The 14,336-nt window shown below is 43.1% G+C and overlaps 2 protein-coding genes across 6 annotated transcripts in view; both read right to left on the bottom strand.

Moving 5' to 3' along the window:
• Positions 1 to 869, bottom strand: part of CENPI (centromere protein I) — a 47,919-nt gene extending 47,050 nt beyond the window's left edge. Inside the window, exon 1 of one of the 5 annotated variants that reach the window (XM_033849573.2) lies at positions 803 to 869. Coding sequence is in view for 2 of the 5 variants with exons in the window: in XM_033849572.2 (XP_033705463.1) it covers positions 517 to 608 (92 nt within the window). In the remaining 3 variants the exon portion in view is untranslated. Of the gene's footprint in view, positions 1 to 516; positions 646 to 674; positions 697 to 731 lie in introns of those variants that run through there. The other 4 variants (XM_019932249.3, XM_033849574.2, XM_033849572.2 and 1 more) reach the window with 4 other exon arrangements.
• Positions 870 to 2,623: 1,754 nt separating this feature from the next.
• On the bottom strand, positions 2,624 to 14,065 carry TMEM35A (transmembrane protein 35A). Its single transcript, XM_004320690.4, has 2 exons — positions 13,849 to 14,065; positions 2,624 to 4,423 (listed from the first exon to the last, which is right to left on the bottom strand). The coding sequence occupies exons 1-2, from the start codon at positions 13,966 to 13,968 to the stop codon at positions 4,010 to 4,012; spliced, it is 534 nt and encodes a 177-aa protein (XP_004320738.1). The 5' UTR covers positions 13,969 to 14,065; the 3' UTR covers positions 2,624 to 4,009.
• Between the last annotated feature and the right edge of the window lie 271 nt (positions 14,066 to 14,336).

The raw sequence follows: 14,336 nt of genomic DNA on the forward strand, positions 1-14,336 counted from the left end.
GAGTAGTAGGAGACGAAGTCAAAAAGGCAGACAGCGACTGCTATATTGGGGCTTGTAAGCCAGAACAAGGAATTTGGTTTTTAAGTGTCATAGGCAACTATGGGGGAAGGGAAGACTGTTACAGAGGGGAGTGATACCATCTGATTTATGTTTTAAGATCATTTTAGCTGCAGTACGAAGAATAGAATGTTAGGGGTGCAGGAGTGGAAATAGACAATTAAAAGGGTCTAGCAAAAGTCCAGAAGAGATATGACTGCAATCTGAACCTGGCCTAAGGTGTAAATGGTAGGAAAGGTAGAAAATGATGGTATTTGTGAAATGTTTTGGAAGGAGACTGGGCAAGGCCGTAATAAAGGAATTAGATGTAGGGAAAAAGAAAGAGAGGAAGCCAGAATGACTTCTAAGTTTTGGGCTTCAAATAGGAAAAACTAAGGGAATGGTCGTAATGACACTCAACCCCACCTCCCTAGAACAGATGAGGCTGGAGCAGAAGAGCAATATGCATGTCTAACCCACCGAGAGGTTCCAGGTTCCGAGTTGTTTTTTAGGGTCCTACGAAAGAAGAGCGGGCGAGCAGCTTCTGGCCCTTTCCAGTGGAACCGTCCCATCGCTCCCCAAGGACCCCCTTTCACAGCCTGCCCCAGCAAGGACCGAACTTGGCCGCGACAACTGACCCATTGGGCAGATTCCCGTTCTGGGGGAAAACCCGACACCTTGTAGGACAGTCTTACTCAGAAGTCAGGAGATTGATTCCCTTCGGCCTCGGGGCTCCCACTTTGCCCGGTGTTTAAAAGCACCTCACCTAAAATACTCCTCAGTCCCAAAGCCTCTGGAGTCCAAACGTCACCTCCCGGATTCAAATGAGCGGGCTCCGCCCCGCGCATGCGCTTCCGAGGCGACACAGGGGGCTTCAGGGCGGAGCCGCGCGCTCTGCTGAAGCCTGATTGGTTGGGTCACAGCTCAATGGCGCGAGGCGGCGCGCGCGCCCACGCTGACGCAAACGCAATTCCGCAGAGCCGCCGGCCACACCCGCCAGGCCCGGGTACGCCCGGCTAGCGGGCAGTTGCTGCTGAAATCAGCCGATTGGCTGATGTTCCCACTGTTCTAATATTGTTCCCATTCGTCACTGTGCCTAAAACGGAACAATTAGTATCTCGGTTCTTGAGTTTAACAAGACCAATTACAGTGATCCATTTGCTCAGATTGACCCCAAATGTCGGGCTTTGAATCTGTAGGAAAATATGAAACTGCAAACTTTTCAATAAAGGCTGCTTCTCCCATGTTGGGCAAGAGAATTAGGTTAAAGGGTCTGACACCTCTGAAGCTGTCGCTAGGAGGTGGGAGGAAAGGACGGCGGCTGAATTTGCCCTCCTTTTACCGAGGATGGGCACGCATACCTTCTAGAGTATGCTGGAAACGTATATCCTGAGCCAAATGTGGCATCTTGTAGGTAGCCGGCCAGTCAACAAGTAAAGATTCCTAACTTTGAGGAATCGATGGACCTTAAAGAAACTGGCTAAAACAGCAGCAAGGGCTTAGTCTGAGACCTGAACTTAGTCCCTAGTTTAGTCTCTTACTAGAGTAGGAACTGGAGAAGAAAGATAAAAATTTAATGACTCTCACTGATTTTTTGAGGCAAAAATATACCCATAAACTATAGGCAAAAGTGTGGGAGGGGGCTTCCCTGGTGGCGCAGTGGTTGAGAATCCTGCCAATGCAGGGGACATAGCTTCGTGCCCCGGTCCGGGAAGATCCCACATGCCGCGGAGCGGCTGGGCCCGTGAGCCACGGCAGCTGAGCCTGCGCGTCCGGAGCCTGTGCTCCGCAACGGGAGAGGCCACAACAGTGAGAGGCCCGCGTACCGCAAAAAAAATAAATAAATAAAAATAGAAGTGTGGGAGGAAACTTTGCAATCTTGGGGAGAGATGAAGAATCAGACTAAGTTGATGTATTTGGGAAAGACTACAGCAAAAAATGATTATTTACCACATCTTACATTGTTTTCAAAGTACTTTCAAGAAATCATATTTAATCATGTATGAGAACTGAGTATTCAATATTTACTATGATAGCTGATCTTCCTATCTAGTAAAACTGAAAATTTCTCGAGTCATTTTTTAATAATCATTTCATACTCAAATGTAAATTGGAAAGAATTTTAAGCCTTCAATCCTCTTATTTTTGTAAATGAAATTGGGGCCCTGAGTAGTAAAATAACTTGCCTAATGTGACAAGTCTGTGGCACTGGAATTTATGCCAGTTTGTGGATGCATATATAGTGAGACACTGGTTCATCTTTACTTAATATACCTGCAATTATTTCTGAAATCATTCTTCTACCTTCCCTTGGCATCACCTAATAAAGCAGAACTCCCCAAACCTGGGAACTGTATTGAGATCTAATTTTGTGGCTTTCTGTCTTATGTGCTAACATCACAGAAGTGTGAGGAAACTTAAATGAGATTGGAAAGTTAGTAACCTCATTAGTATATTAAGTTATTGTACTCCCCCTTCTCTTTATTCTCCTCCCTCATCCACTCAAAAATAAGACAACCTGAATCCCATGACATGACCTTTTCTTTCCAGATTTTCATTATTTGTCCAGACCATTTCCTCCAAACTTCAAAAATTTTTATTTTGAAAGAATGAGAGAAATAAGACAGAGAGGTATCAATCAACAAGAACAATGATATCGAAGAAAATACAATAATTTGTACTCCCCCCACACACAACACTCCCACCCCTTTCCCTATCCCTGGCACAATAATATTAAAACCATCAAAGCACATCTAACAAGGAGAAGCAGCAGTACGTAATGAAGAAAGCAAATTTTCATACTGCTCAATCCAACTAACCTATATCAAATGTCCTTCCCCCAGCTAAACTCAACTCACTGGAATGATAAAGAGGTGTAGAGGAGACAGCTGTGGGGGTAACTTGGATCTCTGCTTACACTAGCAAAGCTTAGTGAAAATTCAATAGGAATAGTGAATCTGTTTGGCAGAGAAACACTGGATACGGCTCCTCTGTCAAATTTCAGATGATTTAAGAGAACAGCTAGTTTGAGATTCACAGACTTCTAACGGGACTAATCCTCGCTCCCTCAACCACAACAGTGGAGCAGCTGCCAAATCCTGGTTAGCTGCTGAGAATAGTGGAAGTGAGGCAGCGTTTGGCTTAAGAAAATCCAAAAAAGATGTCCGATATAAAGTTTACTGTTTCAGTTTCCAAGTGTGAGTAAAGGAGCTTAGTAGGTTGGGCTCCGACAAAGGCAAGGTGAAACTTCTAATTTTATCACTTGAAGAATTAGATTATCTATTGACTGCACATTTCCCTTATTTTAATTAAACTCAGTATGGAGTATTTACAATTTAAACAACTGTTAAAGTAGAAGTTAATTCATTTTACATGTAACTCAGTGTCTCAAATTGAAGGAAATTTTTCCTAAAGTGGTAGGTTTAAGTTTTCAGCTTAATCTAGTGAGGGATTCCTCCATCCCATGGGAATACATAGTTTGTTTTATACCAAGAAGTAAGTAGCGTTCTCTTTATAGGAGATTTATTTTATTCTGCCTTCACTAGAATCAGTCGATAAAGGGAAGATACCTATGCAGGATTAGTTCAAGATCAGAGCCTTCTCCTTCGCACGTGTGTGCAAACACGCAAACACACACACACAGTAAGTAACATTTTCCCACACTTAATCTCACAGTCACATGCTTGCTGGAGTCCATCTCACAAATACACTTCAATAGTTAGCCATATACATGTACATGCAGCAAGATGTGAGAGTTGCCCCAGAGTGATTAAAGGTGGTGCACATACATCTATGTGGGGAGGTCATTTTAGGGTATAGGTGTACACAAGCCAATAGGGCCATTAATTTGTAGGTTATATTTGTCCCTTTTCCCCCAAGATAAATAAATCAAATGAAAAACACACACTGACATCTTCCTGGGTGTCATGGAGGCAACTGCCTGGAAGGTCCACTTTTTTGCACTTCCGCTTTCCTACGACAATTTCATTTTGCCCTGAGGGGCCTTCTCATATAAGGACGGCTGCTCCTCGGTATTTCCCGCATTGCCGGTACTCCCCGCATTCCCTGGCAGCGAGGATTTCTTCTCAGAGGACCGGTCTTCGGGCTTTCGGGCAATCAGTAGGCGGCAGGTGAGCAGGATGCCGAACACCAGGGCATGGGCGTAGCGTTTGAGAGGATCACCGACTAGCTGGTGGAAGAAGAGCACAGCCAACACCAGCAAAAGTAGGAAGAAGTTGGCCACATCTTTGGGACGCCCAGGCACAAGGGTCATGACAATGCCACAGGCCACCTCAAGAGCACCAATGCTTTTGCGGAGGAGAATGGAATTGATCCCCATTTTCTTCAGCAGAGGGAGGGCTCGGACATAGCTCTTGTAAGCACGTTTCTAGAGTGGAATACCATAAGGAAATCGCTGCATTAACCATGGTTTTAACATTAGAATGAAGAAAACACAAGCAAGGTCCTTCTTCCCCACCATTCCCTTTCCACACCAGCCAAGCGTGTCATATTCTTTTTTTACTGTGCCCCCTAAATAAAAGCCTTGTAATTAAGGAAAAAAGCAAGCAATCTGTTGAGATCCCTGTGATTTAAACCTTAGTAACAGCACCAAAGGTAAGAGAATTTGGCTTTATAGTTTAAAAAAAATTTTTTTGGGTGGGGGCCCACACCATGTGGGTGGGATGCGGGATCTTAGTTCCCCAGTCAGGAATCAAACCCATGCCCCCTGCAGTGGAAGCACCTTTTATTAAAAAAATTTTTTTCTGATCATAAATCATAAACAACATTAAAAATTTAAAAGAAAATTCACTGGGCCCATAAAAACTGGTACCGATTAGCCATATCCACATTTTCTAGTGCCTACCTTGTCCAAACCCAGATGCATATGAATACCAACAAAAATGAGACAAGGCGGTAAAGCCTCACTAATTTGGACTTCCCTAATTTGGAATCTGTGTTAATTCAAAAAAGAGCTGAGTTGGAGTTTACATTTGTGGAATCTGTAAAAATAAAAAAAGTGTGTGCTAAGCAAACAGAAAAATTTAAATGTATGCAAATGTTAGCCCCTTATATATCTTTAAAATATGGTAAGACAAAAATCGTTCTTATGATCATTGAGATAAATCCCTAGGATTTTACAAGACACTACTTTGATTAGCCTGGTTCAAGTTCATTAATTTTAATTCAATAAACATTTATTGAATACCTATTATGGATTATGTGATGGAGATATAGAGATGAATATGATAGGGTCAAGAAGCTCTCAGTGTAGTGGGGGGAAACAGATGCATAAACAACATTATAAAGCAGCACGGTTAGTGGTATATAATAGAGTACTGTATAAGGTCTAATTGTAGCCCAAAGGCAGATATCATGGAACAGAGAAGGGAGGCACTGGATATACTACAAAGTAATAGAATTATATTGACCTTAGAGTAATAGATAATCATATTTTTCACTATTCAGATTGACCCAATCCTCATTTTGTAGTAAATTGATGAGATTTTATCAAGTGTCTTTCTGGTTTTGCCCACTACTTTGTTTTCATGAAGTATCCGTTAATTCATTCAATATTTATTAAGTGCCTCCTGTGCTAGGCATTGTACTCGGTACTCCGGACACAGACATCAATCATTCAAAAGCCCTGCCTTCCTGAAGTTTGAGTTTATGAGAAGAAAAGCTATAGAAGTACATAAGTGCAATAAAGTGTTATGGGTGCTGAAATAAACTATGTAGTAGGTACAGTGGAGGCACACCAGAGTGGTCAAATCTCCCTAGATGGGGACTGAGAAAAGCTAGAGCGGAATCTTAAAAGAAGAGCAGATGTTCGCAAGATCAATAAAGGAAGGGCATCGAGGGCAGAGGAAGCTGGATGAGCAAAGGCCCTGAAGCACAAAATAGACTGGTGTGTTTCGAACACTGCCCCAGCTCAGCATAGGTTGGGGGAGGAAGGGGGAAAGGGTGAGACATGAGACAGAGAAGACAGATATGAATCACATCATGGACTGTTATGTTATGGAGCTGGACTTTATCCTATAAGCCAGGGGAACAACATAATTTGCTTTTAAGGAAGGTCCCTCTGGAAGTAGCATGGAGGATGGATTGGAAGGGGTATGCCTGGAAGCCAGGAGATCAGGTGAGAGAACTGGACTAGAGTAATGACAGTAAGAATAGAGGGAAGGGGAGAGACTCAAGGATACTTTGAATGCACAATCAACAGGAATTGATGTCTCATTGGATGTGGACACTGAGGGAAACGGAGAAGTCAAGAATGCATCCAGAAGAAGAGGGGGATGGGGCAGGAAGGAATGAGGAACTCAATTTGGAGTTTTTTAGTTGAAGTATCTCTAAGACACCTAAGTGGAAATTTCTAGTAGGCAGCTCAATAATAGAGGGTAAAGATACAGAATTGACAGTTATCAGTATGCCCAGGTAGAATGTATACAGTGGGAAAATGTGTGACAGACATTTAAAAAATGGGAGGAGGAAGAGAATCCACAAAATAAACAGAAGCAAGTGTGGTCAGAAAAGTAGGAGGAAAACCAGGAGAGATGGGGTCATAGGGGCCAAAAATTTTAAGAAGAGAATAGTCAAAAGCACCAGATGCAAGACAAGTATTACAAGAATCAGGCAGAAAGCCAACTTGACCTGTCAGGAGCATCTGGTGCTTAGAATAGTGTTCACACACTCTAGTTTGGAACAAATGTTAAGTCATTTCTCTAGTGAATGCACCTTTATTTCATGGATTAATTATCATGAGTAGCACAAGATAGTCCTTTATGAGTACTGTTTCAAGACCAGTGGTTTAGTAAAAAATAGAATGGATTTGGATTCAAACAGGCTTGGCTTCAAATCCGATATCTGTCATTTTCTAGTTGGTGTCCCTGGGCAAATTATTTGCCCTCTCTGAGCCTCATTTTCCTGAGCAGGGCTGGGACTAAGATAAAGTAAGCCTATGTCCCCTGAGTGTAAAATTTAAGAAGGCACCAAAACACTCATTGATTAAGGTAAATAATATCCACAACAAATAAAATATCACAACTTTAAATAGAGGCAGGATCTGATTCTGCACTTGCACAACACTGCCTCACACCTCTTCCGAATCCTAGCCCTGTCAGATCCTGTCTTTATTTACCTTTATTCACCTCTGGTCCCTAACCTGTTCCTGAGCATATAGTGAAACACAAAGTATCAGTCGTTCTTCCTCCCTCTTCCCATTTTAGGTTAAATCAGGGATTTTCAGAGAGAAATTAGGAGAGAGGTTGACCAGTAGGCAGAGTAAAACCCTGGGCTGAACTGAGCTAGACCCATGTGGAGCAGAGCTGAGTCGAGGATTAGGGCATCTGGCAGTTTCCTCTCACTATTAACCTAGATGTCACCTGCCCACTCTCTCTCCCTCAACACTCTGGTGATGGTAGCAGGGGGACATAAGGGAAAGAAATCCAGACCCAAGAGTTTTCCTTAACACTTTTAAGCTAGGACCTTTTAAAATTAGCAACACAAAGCTCCCCAAGAGGCAGTTCCTAAATCCTAAGTGTAACCTTCTGACATAATGAACACAGGAAGCAGGATGAGCTTCTTACAGCCAGTGCACAGCCAAGATTTCCAGATGCTGACTGAATGGCTTCTGGAAACATTCCTTTTTTGCCTAGGGCTAACCACCCATCATTTAGGAATATATTTTTATCTATACTATAGTGAAATCTGTAGGCCAAATTTCAGGTCTCTAAATCAAGTTCCTATGACTTCAGTGATCATTGTTCTCTGCATTTGCTCTAACTACATATTACTTTTTCAGTTGTTTATCTAACCTCTTAAACTGCAGCTGTAGATATTTTTATGCAGCAGTTGCCTCTTTCCTTCTTTTCTCAAGAGGAAACTGCATGTGGATAAGTCATTTCATCAAATCTTTAGTTCAAAGCTGAGTAGGTACAGATAGCATCTATTCTCCATGACTCCAGACAGGGAACGTTTAACTTGTTAGAGATGGGACTAAGCTTGGATGAGGTTTTGACAGTCTAGGAAGCCCTTTATTCTTTCTCCTGTGGAGTAGGATAGAGACATCAAAAGTATCCTACTATAGCCAGCAGCAACAATACTTGGTCTGGGCCACCTCAATTCCAACAACAGAAGGGTCATGTGTCTTAAGTCTATAGTAATTAGATCTCTAACGACTTTAATTGTTCTGACAGTAAGAATAAAGGGAGTTGACTGAGTCACTCTCCCAAAAGGCTCTGGAAGCTCACTTTGTTATGTCTGTTTCTTTTTCATTGCCATGACCCAGACCCTGAAACCATAGTTTCCTTATAGGGGAAGGAAGCAGGAGACAGAAGGGTTTAGTCAAATGTTTCAAACCCCTTTAATCAAAGGCAGTCATCTAGCAATATCCTTGGGCTAAGACAAGCTAAATTCCAATTTTAGTTTTGCCCCTAAATTGCTTGCAGAAAATTACTAAGTATTTTATTACCTCAGTTTCCCCTTTTGTAAATTAAATGAGCATTTTGGAGATTTGGTCAAAGAATCATAACGTCATAGCATCAACCAAGGGCCACACACACATATTTTATCATTAATGAACCACACAATTAGAAATCCATATGTTTGCAAGCCACAGTAATTATTTTAATGATAATAGCAATGATTCAAGCAGGTCCATTTTTATAGTATGAGACTATATGATTCAGACATGAGTCAAAAGCATATGGAGCCTTTCGTTAGTTATACCTTTTTTCTTTTTATCATTTATTCTTCACAACACCCCAGGGGCCATGATCTCATATTAATTACATTAAACTTGAGCAGCTCACAACTGGTTTACTTTAGTTCATTTATGCTAGTTAAAAGAAAAAAAATAGCTAATATACTGTATAATTCCATTTATATAAAGTTCAAAAACAGGTGAAACTAACTTATATTGTTGGAGTTGGGATTTACCCTTGGGGAGGTAGTAATCGGAAGGGGCCAGGAGGGAGGTTTCTAGGATGCTGGTCATGTTCTGCTTCTTGATATGGGTGCTGGTTACACAGGGGGATTCTGAAAATTCCTCAAGCTGTATACACTTAGGTGCACATTTCAGTATGTATGTTATACTTCAATACAATTTACAGGGAAAAAACTATATGAAAGCAAAGAGGACACTGACAAAAATATATTTTGGCTAAAAATCTCAGCCTGGTTGATATCTTAGATCATAAAGGCTACATAAGTGCTGCAAAATTTACTGTTTCAAGTATGATTTTCCTGAATCTCTGTAGGAAAAATAGCCATATGTGAATCATAGATCATTTCTTAAATGCAATAATAAACCATCACATGTTTAATTACCAAATATCCATGTGAATGAAAAACACCTTTAAAGCAGTTCTACCTTCCACTGTCATATAATGCCCACCTAAAAAGGAAGCTGGCAAACCTGGTCCTACTAACCAAAGTGGATCCCTCCCAGATTGCATCTAAGGGGAGAAGGGTCTGACTTCCACTGTCAGTCAAAAGTCGCTCCGAAACAAGCACAGCTGTTGGCCATTGAGAGGCTATAAGCTCCCTGGCACAAATGTCAATGTAGTTTAGCTTAGGATGGCTAGCTGTGTGAACTAAGCAAAGTCATTGCACATCTCAGGGTCAGTTGCCTCTCTGAGGGAATAAACGTACTGTAACACCTCAGAGAACAGTCTAAGCATCAGTAAATTACTATCTTATTATTATTATCTTAGTATTATTACCTTATCATTCCAACTATTATGTAGTTGGAAAGCAATTAATAGTGTGATTGGAAGTATAAAAGATCGCCTATGGACATTAAATAAACTGCCCAAACGTATCTGGAGTATTTTCCTAGGGCTACACAAACCCTGGGGAAATACCAGAGGGCATTTAACTATAAATTAGCAAATCATACAAATCAACAACAAACCTTCCCTATAAGGGGATGCAAACAAGTGGCAGAGACCTGCCCTGTCAGAGACTTGCCCTCTCTTCCTCTTGGTCAAAATCCTTTAGCTTCAATGTGACAGGATTTGTGGTGTTTTCTTACTATTCCATTTGTGGCCCTTTGTGCTTACAGGATAGAACCACTGTCACAAAGAGCTGAATACCAAATTTAGAGCAAGTCAACCATTCATATGTTAAACTGCTTAGCAGCATTTGTAAGTGCTGTCTCACAATTTCAAGTGAATTAATGAAGGCATTTAGTCAGGGGAGTGGTCAGTCGTGTTGAATTCACGTGGGATTTAGAGTACTCTATAATGACACTTGCTAAATTGGGAGGAGGTATGGAGTGACACATACCAAACAGGCTATTCAAGAGAGGCATCCGGAAATTCTGCATGGGATCCACTGTGTATTACCCAGCAGCAAGTGTGGAGTTTTCTATATTAGCTGACTGCATAGAGGTCTGTTCACCATGGCATAAGGAAATAGCATCTTGCTCTTTTACATGCCTGATTTCAATCCCTTAAACTGGCCATTTGAATTAGTCAGGAAACCACTGAGTAAAATAGAATCAATTATCATCACCTCAACCCAGAGCATTTCTTGAACACCTACCATATTCATACACTGTACTAGATGCTTCCATATGTAATCTCAGTTAATATTTACAACAAATTCCTGTGGTAGGTTGTTATCCTCATTTTACAGATGAGGAAACTGAGACAGACACTAAGAGTGTCAGGTCTTGAACCCAAACCTACATGACTCAAAGTCTGTACTCCTTCCACTAACCTTTCCTGACTTCCCCAGTAGAGACAGGAAAGAAATTCATAGTCATTTGTTTGTCTGGTTTTTAGCAGTGATTTTCTATGCAGGGGATAATACCTAAGCATAACACTAATGGCTTTAGAACAAGAAAAAATAGTTGACAGAAAAGCAAAAAAAAAAAACAACTCTAAATTTGAAAAATTGGTTTCGAAGTAAAATGAAACCCCAAAATATGGGATTGGGGCAGTTAAACTGGTACCAAAAAAAGGAGAAAAAATGTGCCAGATATTTTCAAGAATCGGTTGTAAGTTCTGACATCCAAAAAAGCAGTTGTAACCATTAATGACTCCTCTACTGGGAATACTGAGTCACAGACTTGGTTTCTAATCTCTGCTCCAACAGCAGTTTACCCTAGGATCTTGGATAAGTCATTAAACTTGCTCTGTTTCAGTTTATCCATCAGTAAAATAAGCATAACTTTAAAAAATAAATCTACCTCACAGAGATGTTTTAAAGAATAAACAACAAGAGCAACAACAACACCTTGAGATTTTATACAAAAAGCCACTGCAGTCAATACATGACTAACTCCATCAATGCAAAGGAATCACTCCTAAATGCAAAACAGAAAATCCCAGAGAGTCATCCCAGCTGATCTCTGGTTGGGCAAGAAATGGCTTCTGAACTGCATCATCAAGAGCCAACCAGAGAAATCTGAAGGGTGGTGACAAGCCAAGACAATGCTACAATGACTCATTCATTCACCCAGCCACTCAACAAATATAAACTGAGCAACTTCTGTGTACTAGAACTGAATCGTCCCCACTCCCTATGGATTCAACAATAAAGCTGGGCCGGCCCAGGCACTATGCAGTGGGCCCTATGCCAGAAAGCCATCTCTAGCCTGGGGCCCAATGCTCAATGCAGGAGGGGACCCTGGAAAACGGCGGTCTGAAAATCCTCCTCAAGCTTCATGCTACTGTGAAGTTTACCTCCCAGCTAGATATAGTTCTTCCATTGCCTCCAGATGCCCCTGAGCACAGAAGCACGGAATTGTGCATACATACACACACACAATGGTTCTGTACTGCTGTATTAGATTATACCTATTTAAATATGTTCCTTTGTATGATATGGAATCGTCATATATTTCTTCTGCCTTTCATTGAACTGTAATAGACAGCTCCACGCCCTAGGAAGAAACCTACTGAAAACCCATTTGTGGCTGGTCCTCCTCATGAGCTCCTGCCAAGCTGATAGGAAGCTTCCCGGTGACTCCATCTTAGTTGGATTGCCTGCAAAACCTAACACTGTACTTAGGGTGCAGCTTGGGAGGCCTCTAAAGCAGCTGAGCAGGATATAGGGAGACAGGGAGTATACTGAAGAGGGGTACTATGTCCCTAAGGCAAGGGAAAGCTTAAATATACCCAAGGCACACACACATAAACATATAAATGTATGCATATATGAAAAGGAAAGAAAAGCAAGAGCATATGCATTTATTTATAATCTAACGCCAAACTACTGCTGCCAAGACAAAAATATAGTGGTAATTCCCCTCCACCTTTTCCCTCTGCCTTTGGTGGCTTCTGCTACCCCACTTCCCCTCCCCTCCCCAATGCAGGCTGCCTTGGATACTCATTTTGACCTGATTTCAATTCCATCTGGTCAAATGTTCTGGGAGGAGGGAAAGGGGGAAGGAGAAACACATTAGGATTTGCAACTGGGGCTAGACCTTGGCCCCTGAGTCCCAGCCACCCTCCCCGACGCCAAGGTGATCCTGTGGTGAGAGAGACATGGGAAACACCAGCTCAAACCCTGAGACAGAAGCCAGAGCTGCCTGCAAACATTTCTGAGCGTCTACAATTTGCCAGACTCCATCCACTTGCAGCTCACGTTGAGGGGCTCTGGAAGGCTCCGCAGTGAGCTCCAGGAGAGCTATTTATTCCTGTCAACTGTCAACGTGTGGAGCTATTCCTCCTTGCGTTAGCCCTAATGGGGAATCCCTCTTGTCTTTCTTCTCTCTCCCTCCTGTTCCTCCCCTAAGCTCTTTTCCTTCTTGACCTTGAGAACCCATTAATGGGCTCCCTCCCATTACTGGCAGCCTGGCAAAAGCAATGAGAAGCAGGTTCTCTTCAGCTGGGGCGGGGAAATGAAGAGGCAAAGTGACAGGGGGAGAAGCGAGAGCGGAAGTGCTGGAAACATCCCCTGCCATCACCTCGTACTCCACAGCATAGGAACAAGTCCTCTTCACACCCAACTGTGGAGAGCAGCCCAGCCCCCAGGTTGCAGAGGAGATGTTTTGGCCATTCACCTTCAGGTGATTCTAACTCTGCGGAGGGGAAAACCTGCAGAGGGCCTGGCCCTGGGCATCCACGGGAGACAAGGTGGGGATTAAGGACTATTTTGCAGGAGAAGAAAAGCAGACTTTACAGATTTTGCAGATTAGCCCATATACAAAACAAAATAAAACAAAACATCCAGCTCTCCCTTGAGAGAAGGGGAAGAAGCAGGCTCTCGGTGACCTTTATTTGGGTCAAGTCGGCTTTGTCTCAAGGATATAGACACACGCCCAGGCAGCTAGGGGAACACCATCGGCTCTCCGCCAGGGATGAGGAATACCTTCCCTGCCCCTAAAAATTGCTTGTTTCAGTAGCCCATTCGCCCTCAGCTCTTTCCTCCTTGCCTTTTGTTCTTCCCCAAGATAAATAAACTCTCCAGCTTGCTAAACTCTTAGCTCCAAGGGAAGGAATCAGACTTGCAGACTGGCTGCCGGGACTTTGGGTGTGCTGGAAGGAGGGGAGGACTCCTGCCAATGACAGGTGTTACGCAGGTCTCAGCCCTCCGGTTTACTTGGGGGTGGGGGTACTCACTGGGCAACCCCTCCCCCAACTGGCATTCAGTGGCTCCAAAACAGTTGCTCCCGGCATAGCCTGCAAATGAAATCGCTCTCATCCAGCTGCTCCTTCCCAGCTGCAAAGTTGTTGGGGAGAAGGGAGGGTCAGGGGTGGGGGTAGGGGTGAAAGGGCTGGGACCATGGACCGGGAAGGAAAGAAGGGGAGAGGTACTCGCCATCCCTTGGGGGTGCGCTCCTCATCACCCGTTTGCTTCACTTACCATCTCACTGTAGGCATCCTTGCTGAGCCTGGGGGTCAACTTGATAGTCCCCATGAAAACAAAGAAGAGTCCCAGGGCCACTGAGAGTGCCACGACGGTTACGGTTCTAGGGGATGCCATGGGGTCACCAAGGCAGGTCCCGACTAACACTGCTGCTTTGCGCACCCTGTCTAAGGCGCAGGCACTTAGCACAGAGAGAGCTAGAGGGACGCTGCGGAGGCAGCAGGCAGCTAGAATGACAAAGGGAGAGGAGGGAGCTCGAGGGAAAAATTGAGAGACCGAGATTCAACCTCTCTCACTACAACAATCGCTGGGTCCTAATGCCCTACGCTTGCTCCACACTGGCCAAAAGCACAGTCTCGATATTAAATGAAGTCCTAAACTGAGGTGGAAACTTCAAGTCTTAAATGGGGGAAAAGGTAGGTTACGCTTCGAGTTCAGTCCCTGGACTGCCTCTGCAATGAGGAATTAAGGAAGACCGTTCTATC

This window comes from Tursiops truncatus, chromosome X (assembly GCF_011762595.2).
Source record: "Tursiops truncatus isolate mTurTru1 chromosome X, mTurTru1.mat.Y, whole genome shotgun sequence".
NCBI lineage: Eukaryota > Metazoa > Chordata > Mammalia > Artiodactyla > Delphinidae > Tursiops > Tursiops truncatus.

Bases quoted from the DNA above. Each gene is read 5' to 3' on its own strand.
- TMEM35A (XM_004320690.4), bottom strand. From the start codon at position 13,968: ATGGCATCCCCTAGAACCGTAACCGTCGTGGCACTCTCAGTGGCCCTG. The intron at 4,424-13,848 runs GTAAGTGAAGCA...ATTCCACTCTAG, and splicing joins AGGATGCCTACAGTGAGATG to AAACGTGCTTACAAGAGCTA.